Below are 21,276 nucleotides of genomic sequence, written 5' to 3'. Positions count from 1 at the left end.
AAACAAAGAAACTTAGTTATTGCCATACACAAACTCAAATTTTCTAATTCCTATATCTTGGCAACCTAATGGTATAAACCTTTGGGCTTTGATATTTAAAGCCCATGACTATTTGATTTATATATAACATGTCAAAGGTGTTGCAAGATTATATAAGTTAGAAAATCAGAGTTTGTGGCAAAAACTTTTGTTTGAAAAATAAAGATCTTAAGCTTTTGGAAACACCCCGCTATCATATTACTTTTGATTTAAGCGGAAGAACAAAGAATGCAATAATTATATTTTATTATTATAGATTCTTTGGACCATGTCCTGCAGCGTTCTTGTTCCAGGAGAGGGGAGTACAAAGGATAACAGAGAAAGAAATAAGAGAAAGGATGACGTAATATTATAAACGCATGGATAGTAGATGGGAAATCACAACTAGTAGAAAGAAGAGAGAGAGAAAGGAAAAAGTAGAGTCAAAAAAGATAGAGAAAGTGTTAAAAGAGAAAGAAGATACAAGGAGGAAAATGGAAAGAGAAGAAAGAGAAGAAAAAGAAGGAAAAGAAGAAAGAGAAGAAAAAGAAGAAAAAGAAGAAAGAGAAGAAAGAGAAGAAAGAGAAAAAGAAGAAAGAGAAGAAAGAGAATAAAAAGAGAAGAAAGAAAAAGAAGAAAAGAAGAAAGAGAAGAAAGAGAATAAAAAGAGAAGAAAGAAAAAGAAGAAAAAGAAGAAAGAAAAGAAAGAGAAGAAAGAGAAGAAAGAGAAGAAGAGAAGAAAGAGAAGAAAGGTGGAGAAAGAATGAGAAAGTGAAAATAAAACAAAGAAGAAAGAATACAGATTAGAGAAAAAAGAAGAAAAAAAGGTGGAATTAAAGATAGGAGGAAAAAGAAAGAAGAAAAGAGCAGGGAAAAGAAGGAGAAAGTAAAGAAAAAGAAAATGAAAGAAAGAATACAGATAAAAGGAGAAAGAAGAGAATAAAAGAAGTGAGTGAAAAGTGAAATATCCGATAATGAGATAAAGAACGAACAAAAAAGAAAGAAAAATTAATTATACAATTCTAGAAATAGAAAGAAAAGATAATAAGAGAGAAACTAAAGCAAAGAAAGAGAGGGCAGAGGGTTAGAAAGAAAAAAAGAATATGATATATAGAGTGTTCATATTTTTATCTTTTATTCAAAATCTGTCAAAATAACGTAAGAGATCAGGTATACTTTAATATTTAAAATATCTAGTCCAACAAAAATAACGTAAGAGATCAGGTATACTTTAATATTTGAAATATCTAGCCCAACAAAAACGTGAAAAATAACAAATACGAAGTATCTACTGCTTTAAATGAGTAAAGATGGGTTCAAGAATTAGAATGGAGTTTTTACCAGGACCTTTAGTTTACCGTGGGACCTCTAGTTTACCGTGGGACTTTTAATTTACTGTGGGACCCAAAGTTTACCGTGGGACCTTTAGATTACCGTGGGACCTCTAGTTTACCGTGGGACCTCTAGTTTACCTTGGGACCTTTAGTTTAACGTGAGACCTTTAGTTTACCGTGGGATCTTTAGTTTACCGTGGGACCTTTAGTTTAACGTAAGACCTTTAGTTTACCGTGGGATCTTTAGTTTACCGTGGGACCTTTATTTTAACGTGAGACCTTTAGTTTACCGTGCAATCTTTAGTTTACCGTGGGACCTTTAGTTTAACGTGAGACCTTTAGTTTACCGTGGGTTCTTTAGTTTACCGTGGGACCTTTAGTTTACCGTGGGACCTTTAGTTTACTGTGGGACCTCTAGTTTACCGTTGGACCTCTAGTTTACCGTGGTACCTCTAGTTTACCGTGTGACTTATAGTTTACCTTGGGACCTTTACTTTACCGTGGGATCTCTAGTTTACCGTGGGACCTAAAGTTTACCGTGGGACCTCTAGTTTACCGTGTGACCTCTAGTTTACCTTGGGACCTCTAGTTTACCGTGGGACCTTTAGTTTACAGTGGGACCTCTAGTTTACCGTGGGACCTTTAGTTTACCGTGGGACCTCTAGTTTACCATGGGACCTTTAGTTTGACGTGAGACCTTTAGTTTACCGTGGAACCATTAGTTTAACGTGAGACCTCTAGTTTACCGTGGGACCTTTAGTTTACCGTGACGTGAGACCTTTAGTTTACTGTGGAACCATTAGTTTAACGTGAGACCTCTAGTTTACCGTGGGACCTCTAGTTTACCTTGGAACCTCTAGTTTACCGTGGGACCTCTAGTTTACCGTGGGACCTCTAGTTTACCGTAAGATGTGAAAAGTAAAATTTCAAGCACTGTTAAAATGTAAAATAATTAAAGGTTGTGGAGAAACGTTGAGTATTCACCGAAATAATTTTACCATAATTTCCGGGCGGGTGTTGCTAAGAGGAATAAAGATGAATAGAAAAATAGTTTAGATATCAATCTGTTTTGTCGTTCCCAATTTTAAACTAGTTCTCAGTTTAAGAGAGTATATTAAGATTGTAAACCTGAAACAGCTGATTACAATATTAATTCTGGACATTGTTTTCAATCACTTCATACTGCCTGAATAATATACAGAGACTGAAACTTAAAAAAATAAAGGTTTATGAAACTGGGTTTTGGAGAATAAAAACTAATTTACTGCCACGCTTTCTGAGGTTTAACTAAAATAAAGCATCCAACTTAGCTAAAATTCAATAACTTTTTAAAAAACATTAATTTAAGCAAGAATGTAAGGCAAGGAAAGTTTATTGCGGTCGTGTATACTCTGCGTACATATTGAAAACACTTCTCTTTGGGCGGAATTTGTAAACAAAAATAGATGCATCAGTGTTCGTTTAGTATTCGAGGAGGTTAAAAGCATTAAATGTTGAAAATTTTGATAATTCACATATTAGTTTCATATGACCAGAATATTTCATCGATTTTTTTTTATGTGAAAGATGGATCCCATTTCAGGCTTCGACATCCGTCTTGTGTTTACATTACCGCCCAGAGACAGTACACTGCAGTACAAAAGATGTGTACACTTCTGAAATAACTTTCCTTGCCTAACAATCCTTTAATTTACGTTTCCTATTTTCTTTCTAAAATCTAAACACTTTCATAATTTGACTAAAATATACCCTGCATGTATACAGTACACTACCTTTGGAAATACAACTTGTGGAATGTGGATTAGAAAACAGATAAAATCAAAAAAAATTTTATCGAGACTTATCCTGCTCCACAATCCAGCCCTAATTAAAACTTTTTAAAAAGAATAATTTTACTCTCGGATGTCCATACAGAATATATAAGGTTTGAGGGAGAAACTGGAATAAATCTAAATTCAACCAATTCTATAGAAATTCGATCTATTTATATCTGTATTGGAATGATAAACTGAAGAATGTGTATATTACTCCGTTCTACCTGCTCTCCTACTATTCAACCTACCCGGAGTAGACTCCTTTATTCACCGTATATTAAGTACCTGGAGGAGAAAGCTCGATGATTTTGTTATAAACAAACCATAAATAATTACTAGCAAATATATACAGGGTTACCAACAAAGACTGAGACTGTGAAGACGACTTTAAATTTTGAAAATATTCAAATGTTATATTAAAGTTTCTGCCATCAAAAGCAGGTCCGTAGGGAGGGGGCACGTGCTACGGCTACGCCCTTTTACCTCCGAAGGGAGGGCACAGGGGGGGGGGCACAAGACAGAAAAAGAAGAAAATGAAAAGAAGGAAACAGAAAATGAAAAGAAGGAAACGGAAAATGAAAAGAAGGTAACGGAAAATGAAAAGAAGGAAACGAAAAATGAAAAGAAAAGGGGAAAAAGGAGAAAATTAATTTTTGTTTTTAAGAATATGTGTAAAGGATTATTTTTTCTTCAGATTTAAAGAAAAGTTGAGTGCTTTCTGAACTAAATTATTTGGGAATTTATTTCTATCCTGTCTTGTGAAATGATAGGATTTAAATAAATTTTTTGTATTTTGAGAAGTGTATTCTTAATTCTCATCTTTTCTTAAATTAATGATTCTAATGAACTATCGTACAGCTAATAGTAACATGGAGGCAAATCTGAATTATATAGAGGGTTTCCAAAAAAACATGGGAATTCAGTGTCGATATCGTCTTTGTTATGAATTAGCATTGTAATACCTAATTTCAAAAGCCATAATATTATTATGTCTGCTAGATTTTATTTTATGAAAAGGGTAAAAGAGGGTAAAAGACTGCGAAGATGTCTCCGCAAGATGAACAGTGATGACGGACAAGTTTACTCTGTTTGTATACTGCAATTTTCTTGTTTTAATAAGTACAACTCGTACAACTGTATGCAGTCAAAACATAAATAAACAAATTGTAAACTTAGCAGACGAAACTCTTACAGATTACAGCATTCTCATTAGGTATCTGCACTGTACTAAATCAAAGAATTATTTAAAAAGACGACATTGAATTCGTCACTGAATTCCCATGTTTATCGGGACACCCTGTACAAAATACGGCCAGGTTTAGGAGAAGCTGTTTGTACTAAGCGATGGGCAATATTTTTAGACTTTTACAAGTTTTACGACAATCAAAGAGGGTTCTAACGATTTAAAATTATATTCTTCTGAAGTTTGATTTTATCAAACATAAAAATTTGTTATCCTATGTAAAAATATAAGGCAAAAACGAACTATCGTTAAAAAACAATAATTTTTGCCTTAATTTTCTTCTAGGGTAACACATGTTTGATAAAATCAAACTTCTACAGAATAAAGTTTTAAAGTCTTGGAACCTTCTCATATTGTTGAAAAACATTTTAAAAGTCGAATCTGGCTATTGCCCATCCCTATTTGTACTCATCCTCAAGTAGTTTTTTTTTCGAATTTTTAGTTTCGAGAAAACTAAAGATTTTCATGCTTGAGCTTATCTTGATCTGTACAGGCATTTATATCCTTTACTTTCCCTGTATCAAAACTAAGTATTGGCTATTCGTGATTTAAAGTACATTTATTTATAGTTAAACTCAAATTTGTACATCTTATACCTCCAGTTGTTTTTGTTTTGATGCAAATAGCTTCCCAATAGCACTTAAGGAAAAGAAAACAGGCAAAATATCTACCTTAATAAACTATAATGTGTGATAAGTTAAAAATCTAATTTTTTATTCTTTATTCATTAATTTTGACCCTTTTTAAATTTTTCAGGTCAAACAAAATTTTTACCAGCGGCGCGCCCCTTACTTATCTATCTATACCATTTCTAACTTTAGTGCCCCCCCCCTTTTTAAATTCCTAGCTACGGGCCTGAATTCATAAGGAACAGACAGTATAAATACCGTACAATTGTGGGTAATCTTGTATTTATTGACCTAAAGTTTTGTTTAACAGAAATGCGTGAATTTTTTTTTCAAATAGTAAAACCGTTCCGTCTTCTGCAATGGAATGGTATGGGTTTCTTGTTCTTGTATTTTGATCCATTAACGGATGGTGACTTCATACTTCATCATCTTACATACCATAGAAACAAATTTATTTACTTGAAAAGTGTGGAAATACATAAATGCAATTCAGAATTACTAAATTTTCCTTAAATTGAAAACACGGATCAAAGTCTAAAAACAAATTTTAGAAATACTAAATTAAATACAGAAATACTGAATAAAGTTTAGAAATACAAAAAATGTGGAAATACTAAAAAAATTCAGAAATACTGAAAAAAATAGAAATACTGAAAACAAATTTTAGAGATATTGAGAAAAAAAATTTAAATAGTGAATACAGTTCATAAATACTGATTTTTTTTTAGAAAAACTGAATTAAGTTTAAAAATACTAAAAATGAAGAAATTCTGAATAAAGATTAGAAATACTAAAAATGAAGAAATACTGAAAAAATTAGAACTTTTCCGTGTACCCTTCGCCGACGACACAAATCAAAATGTACATCAAAATGTAAAAACTTAAATACTCTTGCAGACACAATAAATAAAGAATTAGAAAAAATAACTTGTTAATACATGTCTCATAAGCTTACTATCTTTCAGAAAACTAATGCAATTTTATTTTCAATTTCTCTAAATTCACAAAACGTACGTACGTACGTACGTACGTCCTGATGTTTTCTTTAAACTATGAGAAACTACACAATAAATTGAACGCATAAAAGAAACAGATTCAGTTAGATTCTTGGGAATATGGCTGGATACTAAATTCAACTTTAATGACTATTTTGAAAAGATATACAGGCGATTAACTTTTTCACTTTATGCTGTGAAAAAAGATAGAAAATTAGGAATTCTTAATGTTATAAAATTTTTATTTCAATTTAAAGGAGACCAATTACCCCCAACATTTAAAAAGATTTCATATTGTCAAAAAATATAAAAAACGCAAATCTTAGAAACAGAAATGATTTTTGTATTCCTAGAGTAAAATCTATTAAAATTGGACTGCTCCCACCTCACAATTTCCCTAAAATATGGTATGAAAATAAACGACACTTTTCTAAACTTTCAAATATCAATCTTATTTCAAATTTTAAACAGAATTTGATAGAAAATTTTTATCAGCAGAACAAATGTATTAATTGAAAATGTTTGAAAAAGAATCGAAGAAAGCAAAGACGATTTTACAAAGAAAAGTCTAAAAAGATTAAAAAGAGTAAAAGGTATCATCAAACATAAAGAATGTCATAAATCGGCGCGAATTAAAAAGATGCTTAAAATGCATGTTTTGCGTATATATATATAACCTATATCTTTTTTACAACCAATAAAGGCCATTTTAAATTTTTTAAAGATTACAAATAAATATATCATTTTTATTTCTAAAAGTTGTTCATAGTTCATCGTCAAAAAATACTAACAATCCACCACCATTAAATATAATGTAAACAATAAATATGTAACTTTCTGTTTCCTTTCCTTTTCCTTTAATTTCTATTTTTTATATGTTTTTACAATTGGGGGGAAATATTCCCACAACCTCTATTTTTGGAGGTTTCAAATATTTTCTCCTGAAACATTTAATTTTGTATGTTTTTGTTAAATTTTATAAATAAATAATTACAGAAAGTATAAAACAAATCCACAAAATATTGTTTTCTCAATTTACAAAGAGAATTGGATATTCTGGCGTTATGGAACATCAACACGCGAAAAGATATGATCTGAAGTAGGGTTGTTGATCGTTTTTGAAAACGATCGTTTTTTGTTTCGTTTTTCAATCGTTTTCAAAAAAGATCGTTTCGTTTTCGGAAAAAACTATCGTTTTTGAAAACGACCTACTATTTTTGAACTTTTAGAAAACGGATAACGATCGTTTTAAAAACGACCATTTTTAAAAACGAACTTTTTAAAAAACGATCGTTTTTCAAAACGATTGTTAAGCTTCCGAATTTTCGTCGTCGTTTTCCTAACAAAACGATCGTTTTAAAAAAATGAAAACGTTCACAATCCTATCTGGAGGTCAAAATTTCATAAATATTATGAAATTTTAAATGTAATATTTAAATATTTTAAATATGTATTTTCCAATTGAAACGACCAAATGAAAGACATTTGGAGGGTTTTTAGTAAAGAAAGAAATAAGAGGAAGGAGGAAAAATATTATTTTTCCAGAGGTAAGTATTTAAACAGAGGAAAATATTTAAGGGAAAGTGCATGGTTGCTAGAATATGAGCTGAATTATATTATCACATTTATTTTCATAAGCTTTTGGACTAAACGTCAACTCACTGAATCTATTTTAATTCGGACACGAAAAATAAATTGTAGATTCTTCAGTGTGTCCCAGTAAACCTGATACGTTATTAATACATTTAAATGTCGTTTTTAATATTGAAATTGTAGTGCAAAACTTTTGTTAGGAATACTGCTAGCTCAATATCACCATTTAATTTAACTTTTGAAGTTTTCAAAGTAAATTCCCTCATTTTAAACAGGGGCTTGCTCGATTTACAACGGTACCTTTAAAACTTTGTCAGTTGATGAAATATTCTGATTTTTCTATCTTAAAATTGATTATTACCAATTATGGCGTCTCTAAATGAGACTTTCGGATTTTTGCAGCAAAGAAAACGTCAGAATTTAAATGTTTTTCAAATAAAAAACAACATATTTTCCTAATTGTTGTTCAAATAAAGTGTGTATCCTTGTGAATCGAGCCATGTAACTTTGTCAATGAAGGGTAACTTGTAATTACATCGACATTCCCGTCTAAGGATGTGATAAGTAAGGTTTATAAGAATGCCTTGTTGTGGGTTAATAAAACGACTGAGCGCTGAAGTCCCAGCTGTTCAAATCAAAAGTTTTGCCCTCTTAATGGATAAATTAATTATTCATTTAATTAATGAAGGAAACTGCCACAACAGTCCGTCAATTACAAGGGTGTCCAAAAAAACTGGTAAGATGTTTGATCATTTTAAACTTTTTATTGGACACCCTGTAAAAGTAATTTACATAAATACATATATTTGTAATTACACGTGGCTCATTTTCATATTAAACACATCATTTGCATAAATTAATTTTGTTCTTCATATTTTCTTTTCTCCGATACACTTTGTATTCATACCAGACTAGCGTCCCTAGGGCCTCGAAATAAAATACCTGGTTTCTTTTTATATATTTAATAACGAATTCATTGTTAGATAGAAATTTTGAATTATAATAACTTTATAAACCAAGGTAATAACATTTTTTAGTTTAAAGGGATTGTAAGAGTAATTTCAAGTGATCCTACATTAGAGAAGAGATGAATGCCCTATTTACAAGGGTGCCGTTTAAATCTTTGACTGATCATTGATGGTAGAGAACTCTGTATGTTTTTCTCGAAAGAATTTCCATGTTGCAGAGAAAAATTGGAGTGTACGCCTGCATACCGTGTGAACTCAACTAAGCTGACAAAGTTACTAACACTTACAAGCATTTAGCATGTAGATAAATAAGTTAAACGTTTAAAGGGGTACTGTTGAGAATCAGACACGCCACGCCACGCCATGGAAAATCACTTGACATTCATAGGTCTCTCTAAAGTGCCTTTAAGAGCAAATGCTTAAAGATCCTTGTCCATTTTTCGCGGGTTTCGTCGTTTTTTTCGTTTTTTTGGTGCAAAATAGATTTAAGGAATATAATTTTTGTCACAAACTTATGTTAAGTTAGATCAAAAATGCTACACCTAACCCTAAGGTTGCAAAGATATAGGGATTATAAATGTTAAAAGAAATGCAGTTATAATTAAATCTGCGCTTGCTACAGTTTTTTACATTTGCAATAAACATCTTTTGCATACTTTGAAGTAACGCAAGCTTCCATTCTGAACATGAATTTTTGTTTTTACTCATTTACCTTCAAAGAAAATTATCAATTCTAATTTAGAAAAATGGAGTTTTCTTTTAATTCCCGTGCATTGTGTGAAATTTGAAATATTCAAACTTTTGAAACAATTAAACCATTGATGCTTTGTCAAGAAAAAACGAAGATTTAGTTTTTAAATAATAATTTGGGTAAAGTTTATCCCCTTTAAAGTTATTTAGTGTCATCAAAGTAACCTACATCAAGTCGTTTTATACAACAATCAGGTTTATATCAAATCATAAATTAATCATAATAAGAATTATTTATCTAGATTTCAACTATTAGTACTGTTTCAAGAATGTTTCAGTAGTATCTAGAGTTTTACTGTAGTATCCAGAGTTTTACTGTAGTATCTAGAGGTTTACTGCAGTATTTATAGTTTTACTGTAGTTTCTAGAGTTTTACGTAGCATCTAGAGTTTTACTGCAGTATCTAGAGTTTTACTGCAGTATCTAGAGTTTTCTGTAGTATCCAGAGTTTTACTGTAGTATCTAGAGTTTTACTGCAGTATCTAGAGTTTCACTGTAGTATCTAGAGTTTTAATGTAGTATCTAGAGTTTCACTGTAGTATCTAGAGTTTCACTGTAGTATCTAGAGTTTTACTGATGAGTATAGAGTTTTACTGCATTATCTAGAGTTTTACTGCAGTATCTAGAGTTTTACTGCATTATCTAGAGTTTTACTGTAGTATCTAGAGTTTTACTGCAGTATCTAGAGTTTTACTATAGTATCTTGAGTTTTACTGTAGTATCTAGAGTTTAACTGTAGTATCTAGAGTTTCCCTGCAGTATCTAGAGTTTTGCTGTAGTATCTAGAGTTTTACTGATGAGTATAGAGTTTTACTGCATTATCTAGAGTTTTACTGTAGTATCTAGAGCTTTACTGTAAATATCTAGAGTTTTACTGCAGTATCTAGGGTTTTACTGTAGTATCTAGAGTTTAACTGTAGTATCTATAGTCTTACTGCAGTATCTAGAGTTTTACAGTAGTATCTAGAGTTTCACTGTAGTATCTAGAGTTTAACTGATGAGTATAGAGTTTTGCTGCAGTATCTAGAGTTTTACAGTAGTATCTAGAGTTTCACTGTAGTATCTAGAGTTTAACTGATGAGTATAGAGTTTTGCTGCAATATCTTGAGCAGCAATTTACATGGAGCTCAAAGCAGAAAGTAGAGTTCACTGTGCAGTTAATGGAGTCCACTGCATTCAGTAATGGAGTTTACTGGGAAGTTAATGGAATTTACTGTGGAGTTAATTAACTGTGCAGTTAATGGAGTTCACTGTGCAGTAATGGAGTTTACTGTGCAGTTAATGGATTTCACTTTATAGTTAATGGATTTCACTGAGGTAAATGGATTTCACTGTGCAGTTAATGGAGTTCACTGAGGTAAATGTAGTTCATTGTGCAGTTCTCCGGGATTAATATTCAGAGTTTTTCGGAATAAATGTTCATAGTTCTCCAGGATTAATGTTCAGAGTTCTCTGGGATTAATGTTCAGAGTTCTCTTTTCGTTTAGAATTACCATGTTATTAATTAGTTTGATACATTTTAACTCACTTCAAAAAGCTCTTAAACCTAACAAATTTTGTTTCTGAAATTCACCCTTTCAGAAGACTTAGTTTCATTAAAACTTCTCAAGTTCAAGACGAGTTGTCCTCAAGCCTTGAGTATTGAGGTTTCTCTTGGATCAGGTTTAGATGTTTTGTCTTCTCCGCCTGATTAACCGGCATATACACAACTGCAGCTCTTGCCGGAACCTTAAAAAAATGTGATAGCTGCATTTCGATCGTTTTTTTTACAACGAAATTTGTAATAATATAAATTTAGGAAAGAAATTCAATGAATTTTCAAGTTAAAAGCAGTTAAATTAGAAACAAAATATTTCGAACATTTTTTTATCTAATTTAAGATTTTCCTCAAATTGACTCCCAAGAAAAAATATTTTCATAGCAAACTTTAAATTTATTTAATTTCGAAATACAAGAGTCTTTGCCACAAACTCTGATTTTCTAATCAGAATATCTTTCATATATTTCAAACTGTAAACTCTGTTGGATCAAAGTTTAAAATATCAGAGGTTTACACCATCAGATTTGAACCATTTGGATCAATTCTAAAACAGGAATCGTGGACCTTTCCCCCCCTTTGGTTTCAGAAAAGTAAAAAAAGTTTTCCTGACCTGCGACCCACTAGACAGTAGAGGAAGAAGTTAAGTGCTGAGTTCAGGACAAGGAAAAGATGGTTTACATGAGACAAGCAGAGCCAGGCAGGAGGGATTATATAACGACCCTTCTCATAACAGAAGTTAAACACCTCCAGGGACACGTGGTTGTCGATGAAGGTCAACTCTATCGCCTGAACAAAAAGAGACTGTGTACGAAAATTAAAGAAACTACTTGTAAAAGAAAGAGCCGAGAAGAATGAAGTTGAATTTAAAATTAACCTTTAATTCGATGGATTGAAAGGAAAACTATTCTATTAATTTCTTAATTCTGCAATCAATNTTTATTTTTTCTCGTCTTATCATGGCTGGCACACTGTTGGGAGAATTATTGTTGAACAATTTTTTTTCTTTTTTTTTCTGAGAAACGGGACATGAAGCACCCAAGGTTCCTAGGTTTAAATGAAGGTAAAAGAAACATTTGATTTTTTAAGTTTTTGTCACTAAAAACCATGTTTTTATTTATTTTTTATTCTTTCGATTATAGTATCGTTCAAAAGTGATATCCAGGTGTTTTTTTCAAACTTTCTCCAATTTTAGGACTATAAGATTTTACTTTTAAAGAAGAAAACTTCTACAGGATTGTTGAGATATTATCCCCAACCTTTCAAGTTTCAAGTACACAATACTTAACGAGTTCCAGCTTTCAGTGCAAAGTTTCTTTTTACCCAAAAATCTATTATTTATCAAATTGATAACTTATTTTTATTTTCTCGACAAAAAAGGAATTGAGTCTTTGCCACAAGTTCTGATTTTCTAATTCTTATATCGTTGAAACCCAAATGTTGTAGACCTTAGATATTTCAAACTATGTATTCTGTTAGATTAAGTAATCTAAGTAGTCGTAAAGATATAGGGATTTAAAAATTTGAGATTGTCACAAAGATCAGACTCTTCGCAACCTTCTCTCTAAAAATGATTTATACTTTTTATACGTTCTTTTATCAGCAAGAATATCATTTGAAACGTGGATTTGCGGATTTTGTTTTTAAAAGCGCAACGAAATACATAGATTCTGTCAGACTACATCGGTTGAAAAAAAAAAAACGCCCCGGGTCCAATATAAACTGGGTACGAGTAATTCGAAACGATGACACACTAGACCTGTAATTCTTAGACCTGGTCGGAGCATGGAAAGATAGGACTTAGACCTGGTCGGAGCATGGAAAGATAGGACTGATGGTTCTAAGTTTGGTGAGTTGACTTTTCTAGAGAAAGTTTAGTTTCCAGGGAATTACGGGTTCCAAAGCTGGTAATCTCTTTTTGTCTGTTTGTTTTGTTTTTGTCATGAACAACGAACAGACAGGATAAAGACGACTATTTGGGCCATACGCAATTATTTGGTTTGGTAAAATTTTCAAATTATTATTTCGGGGCCCAATTTATGATTGTAAGGACTACAAATGGTTTACAATTATTAATGTCGTCGTTACAAATACTTGAAATTTAACAGTTTGAAAAAACATTCTACTTAAACTTTATAATATGATGCACATTAAACATTTAAGTTTCGTTTAGAATTACCATGTTATTAATTAGTTTGATACATTTTAACTCACTTCAAAAAGCTCTTAAACCTAACAAATTTTGTTTCTGAAATTCATCCTTTCAGAAGACTTAGTTTCATTAAAACTTCTCAAGTTCAAGACTTTCTCCCCTGAACTACAAAAAAGCATTAAATATATAATATTTTAAATATATTAAATATATCATATTTTATTCCATTTTGAGAGAAATATTATCCCGTGTATTTTCCTGTAGTTTGAAAAACTTCTGGGAAATTATTTCTCATAATTGTCCTGGGACATTATGAGAATAAATGTCCCAGAAGATAATTGATGAATCTAGCCTCTTGCTTGCCAGTTCAACTAACACTGTCAAATTCTGGATTTTTCACTAAATTTTGCGGATTTAAGAGTTTTTTTTTCGCGTTTTTTTCTGTTTATAAAGGAATAAAATTATGTAAGCAACTGCCTTGTGTATAATTTGGGAAATTATTTATTTGCCGGAAATTTTTACTTAATTTAGTTTGTTTGAGGATTGAGGATTGAGGGGTATGACTGTATAAATTGGATATTGATGGAGATTATCAGAGATTTACACAACAAGGTCTAACTTCTGGCCATACACTAATTGTTAAAACGTAGTTTTCAAATTTTGATAAAATGTTTTATAATTTGCGCATATACACCTAGAATCATCTAGGATAATGATCTTACAACATAAAAAGTCCTCAGAAGAACATATTTTTTGAGAAGTACTAAACATATTTGAGGTCAATGTGAAGACGACAAAAAATGTAAAGTATTCTAGCCTGAATGAGTAATTTGCGAGATAATTTTAAAACTTTCTTAAGCCTTCAAGTCATGTTGTTTAAAGTTTAATTAACCTCTCAATCAAGCTCAATTAATCTTGCTAACTTGAACTTTTAAAAATATTCATTTCTTAAATATTCTAACCTTAAAGATTATACGGAATAGTAGCATTGAACAGTAAACGGAATACTAACATTGAAGAGTATACGGAATACTAACCTTGAAGAGTATACGGAATGAATGAGAGAATATGAAGAGTAGGACTATAGCGAGCAGAATTAGATTACTTCGTTCTCTTTTCCTCTTCAACTGGTTGAACTGAACTCTGCACATTAAAGAAATTGTTAAGGTTTGTAACAAGGTTTAATAAGTATAATGCTAATATCCCCCCCTCCCTTTCTAAAGACGGATGTTTGATTGAAGTTGTGGATGAAGAGGTGAAAGCAAAATTATCCTTTTTTTTGATATAAGGAAAATAGTTGGATTTTAAAGTCCTGTTTTATTTTAAAATCCTTTAAACCCATTCAGAATGATTGAAAGATTATTTTTATACCCCCCTCCGCTGGAGTACTGTAGTGTATCAGGAGTGTATACCCCCCTGGAGTACTGTAGTGTATCAGGAGTGTATACCCCCCTGGAGTACTGTAGTGTATCAGGAGTGTATACCTAAACGAAGGAGTACCCCCGAAGTTGGTTTCTCTCTCCATATTCTCTCCTGGTCGTCCAGACAACATGGATTGACCTCGTTCCGGATCAGAACTAGGATACAGAGACAAACATTACAGGGGTTCGTACAACTTTATATTGTCACCTTCCATTAATTGTATTTCCTTGAAATGAGCTGAATAAACAGAAAAAAAAAATATCAAAATAAAAAGCTTATAAAATATCATATAGGAGCTAACATATTTATCTAGTGTGTTTATTGGTTGATTTTTTCATATTTTCCCCAATAAACTGATTTCCCAGACTTTAAACGTACATACAGGGTTCACCGCAAAGGATGAGACTGTAAAGACGACTGAAAACTCTTAAAATGTAATGATCCCAAGGTAAATTAATTATTCTGTATTATATATGGTAATCTAATTGCTTATTTAATGATTTAGCAAAGAAACAAAAAAGTTTATACTTGCAAGGAATGTGTGAATATAACTAAAGGAAACAGATAGAACTAATTCCGTACAATCTTATCTGAAGTCTCATCCTTTGTGGGTACAATTTGCTTTCATCTTGATGCAAGGTTTTTGTACTTCCCTTAAGAACTAAAAACTTTACAAAATAATTTTTAGATCTAAAAAGAGAAAATCTGTTGAGAAATGAGGCTCTGGCATAATATTCATAATATCCCATCTCCCTCCTATCAAATTCTCAGTATAGAACGATTTTCTACGGATTCTTTAATAGTCTAAAAAAAACTGTTAATAGAATTTGATAAACCTGGCTACAGTATGATTTCTAGTAAATGTAACAAATTAAAAGTGTGATGTGCAAAAGATACCAGTCTTGTGATTCTAAAAATGTTTATAGTAATAACTCGAAAATATAAATTTTTATGATTTATGCATGCTCAACGCAAGGTTATAATGCAAGGAAAGTTAATTGCAGTTGCGTATACTCTGCGTACATATTGAAACCAGATCTCTCTGGGCGGAATTTGTAAAGAAGAATAGATGCATTAGTGTTCGTTTAGAATCCTATATTGAGGTTAAAAGCATTAAATTTTGATAATTTTGATAAGGGACATAGTAGTTTCCTATGACCAGAATATTTCATTGATTTTTTATGTGAAAAATGGATCCCATGTCAGGCTGAAATAACTTTCCTTGCATTATAACCTTGGTTCAACGTATCCTCCATTGCAAGAATCACATTCTGCTCTTCATTGGATGAACAAAGCCGCTTTAGTAAAGTCTTTCAATAAGGCTAAAAATTGTTTCTTGCCAAAGTTGATTTTTGGTCGAATTTCTTCTAAACTTTTTTTTACTTTCTTCACATCTTCAGCACTCCATTTTCAGAATTATTGATTTACTTTGCTAAGAGTGAATAATTTTGCTGTTTTTCTTGGGATTTGATCTGGCTAATCTCCAAATCCCCTCTAGGATCAAAAATGTCCAATCTAATTCGATTGTCTCGGATTTCATGTAATTTCTAAACTTGTGTTAAAGATCATACTGTAGATAGCCGATAGACCATACTCGTACTGACACGGCATGCTATAGATAGATATATATATTAACATATCGTTTCTGGCTCTAAATTGCGATTTTCGGTACTACTTAGAAAATCTAAAAAGAACAAATCATTTTTAAAAATCGTTTAAGCCTAATATATGAAATACTAGGTTTTTCGAGTATTATTTGCATATTTCAGTGGTATATCTTGGAGATAATCCAATATGATATGGGACGCTCTGTATATATATAAATATAATATCTATGATTGAGTCCTATACCTATACCTAGAAATGGAGAACATATTTGGATCTGTGAGCTGATTACCCCTTCTCAAGGACTTACTCCTGAAAATATAGCTTTAAGGGACTGTACAATTTCAGGAGTTGCATGAGATTCACAAAGGTACCTCATAATCTTTTTCCTATAAAGTAATAGGAATACATATTGCTATTTCTAACAGAAAATTGCTACTTTTCGATTGTAATTTCACTAAAAAAGTGACTGATTAATGCTGTAGATGTGATGGAAACAATCCAACACGTTTTAAGACGTAAGAAAAAAACTTTTCAGCGAATTCATGTAATGTTGATCTTTTTAATAAAAGTATATATCATACAATATACATACCTCAGCATCGATTTGAAGGAAGTCTGACTGTTGAGGTTTTGGGTTTTCTAAAAAAAGAATTTTCCATTTTTTAAATTTTTTATTCCAAAGTGTACACTGAGCAATGAGCAGAGACACACCAATTGTGCAATGTAATCAGACCCATTTTAATAAATTTAATTTGCTTTGTAACAAATACACGTTAGTTGACATATTATCGTCTTCCTATTCTATTGTTTTCTGGTTATCACTGTATGTAAAATCAAAAGCAAGGTGTTTGACACTTCAGAGATGACCTGGTCTTAAAAATTGATACAAATTTTTTAAAGCTCTCTGAATGATTGTGATCGTTAGATATATAGTTTTCTCCGAATTCACTGTATCTATTCTAAATATATATACTTTGCTTGTCTGTCTGTTTGTATCCAATAAACGTCAATCGACTGGATCTATCGGCCAAAATTTGTTTGACAACTCACATGACCCTAGGGAAGGTTTCTAGACGCCTGCTAAAGATAAATATTTTTGCCCATGTCGCATTCATTATTTTTGAAAATACCCAAAAATCCTCGAAATACGATTTACAAAAAAAGATGGCGCCATTAACAGCCAAAATTGTTTCTACACTTACACTATAGAACTAATCAAACCTACATTTCCCCCCCCCCCTGAGATGAATAAAATTACCTCCAGATGAACTGTTCCTCTCACCATAAATCCTCGTTTAGTCTCACTCTCACTGAGGTTTTTGTAAATCCTGGAAATAAATTTTTTGTTGAGTTGGCAACGGAGAATCTAAAAATATTTTTTCAACTGTCAAAACATTAATTTTCACACTGAGATATATAGATATATAGATATATAGATATATAGCTATATAGATATATAGATATATAGATATATAGATATATAGCGCAATAAATCTAAAAGTTTCTTGAAATTATTTTTGAATCTGGTAGAGGAATAAAGTTTTTACCACAAACTCATAATTTCTAATTCCAATTATCTTTGCAACCTGATGGTGTAAATCTATAATATTTTAAACTTAGATTAAATCATTTAACACAATTTATTTTGTGAAATATCTAAGGTATACGATCGTGACGTTGAGTTGCAAAGATATAGAGATCAGAACGTTCAGAGTTTGTGGCAAAGACTCAATATATTTCCAAGAAAATGTTTAAGTAAAGGTATCAGAAATTTTTGTGATTACTTAAGATTTAGAACACGAAATTAAAATATACTAAAAACCATTAAACGAAATCCGTAAAAATGTATCGAAATAGTTAGTACATGGACCAAGGAAAGATGTCGCATGGAATCTCGAATTCTTTAAATTTTTTGTTTTCTGAAAAAAAAATTTGTGTAAAGATTTTTTTAAAGGTTCTATAGTGAGAATTGGAACACTTCACCCGAATTATTCAAATAATAAGATACTTTTTAGCAGGATATCATGAAGTACAATATTTTAACTGCGTCGTGAGATCAAAATTAAGAATTAAGAATTTCTCGAAGAAGGTTTCTCTGACGTGTTTCATCTCCTAAATATTTTGTAGATTTAAAGTTAAATTTGGTTCGATTATCAATGGACAAAAAAAATAAAATGACAGGTTTTAGCTGAACACCTCTTAACGCTGAAGCATGAAGCAATGTGTCCCATCTGATATTAAAATATACAAGAGCAATGTGCCCCATCTGATATTAATGTATTCTAGAGCTATGTGTCCCATCTGATATTGAAGTATACTAGAGCAATGTGCCCCATCTGATATTAAAGTATACAAGAGCAATGTGCCCCATCGGATACTAATGTATTCTAGAGCTATGTGCCCCATCTGATATTGAAGTATACTAGAGCAATGTGCCCCATCTGATATTGAAGTATTCTAGAGCTATGTGTCCCATCTGATATTGAAGTATACTAGAGCTATGTGTCCCACCTGATATTGAAGTATAGAGCTATGTGTCCCACCTGATATTAAAGTATACAAGAGCAATGTGCCCCATCTGATATTAAAGTATACAAGAGCAATGTGTCCCATCTGATATTGAAGTATACTAGAGCAATGTGCCCCATCTGATATTAAAGTATACAAGAGCAATGTGTCCCATCTGATATTGAAGTATACTAGAGCAATGTGCCCCATCTGATATTAAAGTATACAAGAGCAATGTGTCCCATCTGATATTGAAGTATACTAGAGCAATGTGCCCCATCTGATATTAAAGTATACAAGAGCAATGTGTCCCATCTGATATTGAAGTATACTAGAGCAATGTGCCCCATCTGATATTAAAGTATACAAGAGCAATGTGTCCCATCTGATATTGAAGTATACTAGAGCAATGTGCCCCATCTGATATTAAAGTATACAAGAGCAATGTGTCCCATCTGATATTGAAGTATACTAGAGCAATGTGCCCCATCTGATATTAAAGTATACAAGAGCAATGTGTCCCATCTGATATTGAAGTATACTAGAGCAATGTGCCCCATCTGATATTAAAGTATACAAGAGCAATGTGTCCCATCTGATATTGAAGTATACTAGAGCAATGTGCCCCATCTGATATTAAAGTATACAAGAGCAATGTGTCCCATCTGATATTGAAGTATACTAGAGCAATGTGCCCCATCTGATATTAAAGTATACAAGAGCAATGTGTCCCATCTGATATTGAAGTATACTAGAGCAATGTGCCCCATCTGATATTAAAGTATACAAGAGCAATGTGTCCCATCTGATATTGAAGTATACTAGAGCAATGTGCCCCATCTGATATTAAAGTATACAAGAGCAATGTGTCCCATCTGATATTGAAGTATACTAGAGCAATGTGCCCCATCTNGGATTCTCAATCTCATGAAAGGGATTCTTAATCTCATGAAAGGGATTCTCAATCTCATGAAAGAGATTCTCAATCTCATGAAAGGGATTCTCAATCTCATGAAAGGGATTCTCAATCTCATGAAAGGGATTCTCAATCTCATGAAAGGGATTCTCAATCTTATGAAAGGGATTCTCAATCTCATGAAAGGGACTACAGACGTAATTTCAAGTGAACCCCCACTTGCACAATCAACAACGGCATCTTTTAAGAGTAAAAAGATATTCTAGATTTTTTATCTGAAAAATTACGAACTTCAATTTTGGTTTTCAGAATCAAGAATGAAATTTAATTTAAAGTAACAAAACAACTATTAAAGGGTACTAACACCGTTGTGGTTTGGGAATGTTACTCTTTAACTTACTCTTGAGTTTACGTGGTAAGTCTCTTTAAGAAAATCAGGTTTATAAATTCTTGAGAAGAATTTTATTATGCGCTAAACAACTGCAATGCGATGCTTGATAAAGATTTATGCTATGCTAATACTTCAATGTATGCAGCAAGTTTTAATTTGTCTAGGTTTCAACTCTTTCAATCCAACTAGAGAGTATGCAAACCTAGTGGAGTTCTGTTTTTCAAAGAAAAAATAGTTTTAAACAATTTAAGTTCATTTGATAAAAATTATTTATAAAAATCCTTTATTATCAAAAATATTTTAAGTCAAATATCAAAAAAAAATATATAATATTAGCACAAATTCTGATAAGGTTTATTTTATGTCTTCATGTTTAATATTGAATATTATTTGTCAAATATCAAAAATATAATATATAATTTTAGCACAAATTCTGATAAGGTTTATTTTATGACTTCATGTTTAATATTGAATATTTATAAATAGTTCTGTATTTTACTTCACATTTTTACTAAACAAAGCTCTGTCAGAAGGAGAAATTTATGCGATATTACTGGTAGAACTTTGGAACCTCTTGGCTCCTTGTTTTTTGATTTTGTGCATATGTATTTTAGATTACAAAGAAATTTTTTTCTCTCCACAAATTGAAATTTCTGATCGCTGTCTTTACTTTCTGATGGTGTAAACCTTTTGATCTAACAGAATTCACAGTTTGAAATATCTAAGGTTTGTGATATTGGGTTGTAAAGATGTAGGAATAAGAAAATCATAATAAGAGTTTGTGGCAAAGACTCATTTTCTTTATCTAGTTATATATATACAGGGTGAGTCAAAAATTTTAGATATGCTCAATCTACAGTGTTTAATATTTTATACATAAACTAGGCTTCTATTTCAAATTTTAGATATGCTCAGATATGCTCAGAATTTTCTCTTAGATAATAAATGATTTATTGAAGAATATCATAGTTTTTTGGAGACAGATTTTAAAACTCTGAACATTCCTAAACCTCCCCAGGGGTCATGTGAGGTCCCACAACAAATTTGGGTTGGGTCGATTCCGCCGGTTTGACGTTTATTGGATACGAACAAACAAAGTATATTTTGATTTATATTTAAATATATATAATATATGAAGAAATATCAACAAAAAAACGTCTCAAAATCGGATCAAATAACAACGTGTGGAAAATCAGTTGTCAACAGTGTGGGACGCTAAAGTCCATAATAATAACATAAACAAGGCGTTCATTGTGTATTTCTAAATACCATTCAGCCTTACCTCAAAGCATAGGTCCCATTGATATCTGAAACCTGAAAAAAATTGTCTTGAAGTAAATAAAGAAAAGTTTCTTTTTATCCTTTACAAGACACTTTTCACATTTATCATAATTTTTT

The 21,276-nt window shown here is 31.6% G+C and overlaps 1 protein-coding gene across 1 annotated transcript; it reads right to left on the bottom strand.

The window, feature by feature from the left end:
• Positions 1-10,968: 10,968 nt before the first annotated feature.
• On the bottom strand, positions 10,969-17,391 carry LOC111699021 (uncharacterized; the record flags this gene model as incomplete). Its single annotated transcript, XM_023469552.1, has 7 exons — positions 10,969-11,072; positions 11,495-11,670; positions 14,071-14,176; positions 14,518-14,610; positions 16,313-16,372; positions 16,656-16,702; positions 17,322-17,391. Coding segments are annotated over 7 exons (616 nt in total), but the record flags the coding sequence as incomplete, so codon positions are not given.
• Positions 17,392-21,276: the final 3,885 nt, after the last annotated feature.

This window comes from Eurytemora carolleeae, unplaced genomic scaffold, assembly GCF_000591075.1.
Source record: "Eurytemora carolleeae unplaced genomic scaffold, Eaff_2.0 scaffold94, whole genome shotgun sequence".
NCBI lineage: Eukaryota > Metazoa > Arthropoda > Copepoda > Calanoida > Temoridae > Eurytemora > Eurytemora carolleeae.
Note: the sequence above shows the minus strand (reverse complement) of the source record. Positions and strands in the feature narration are given on the sequence as shown.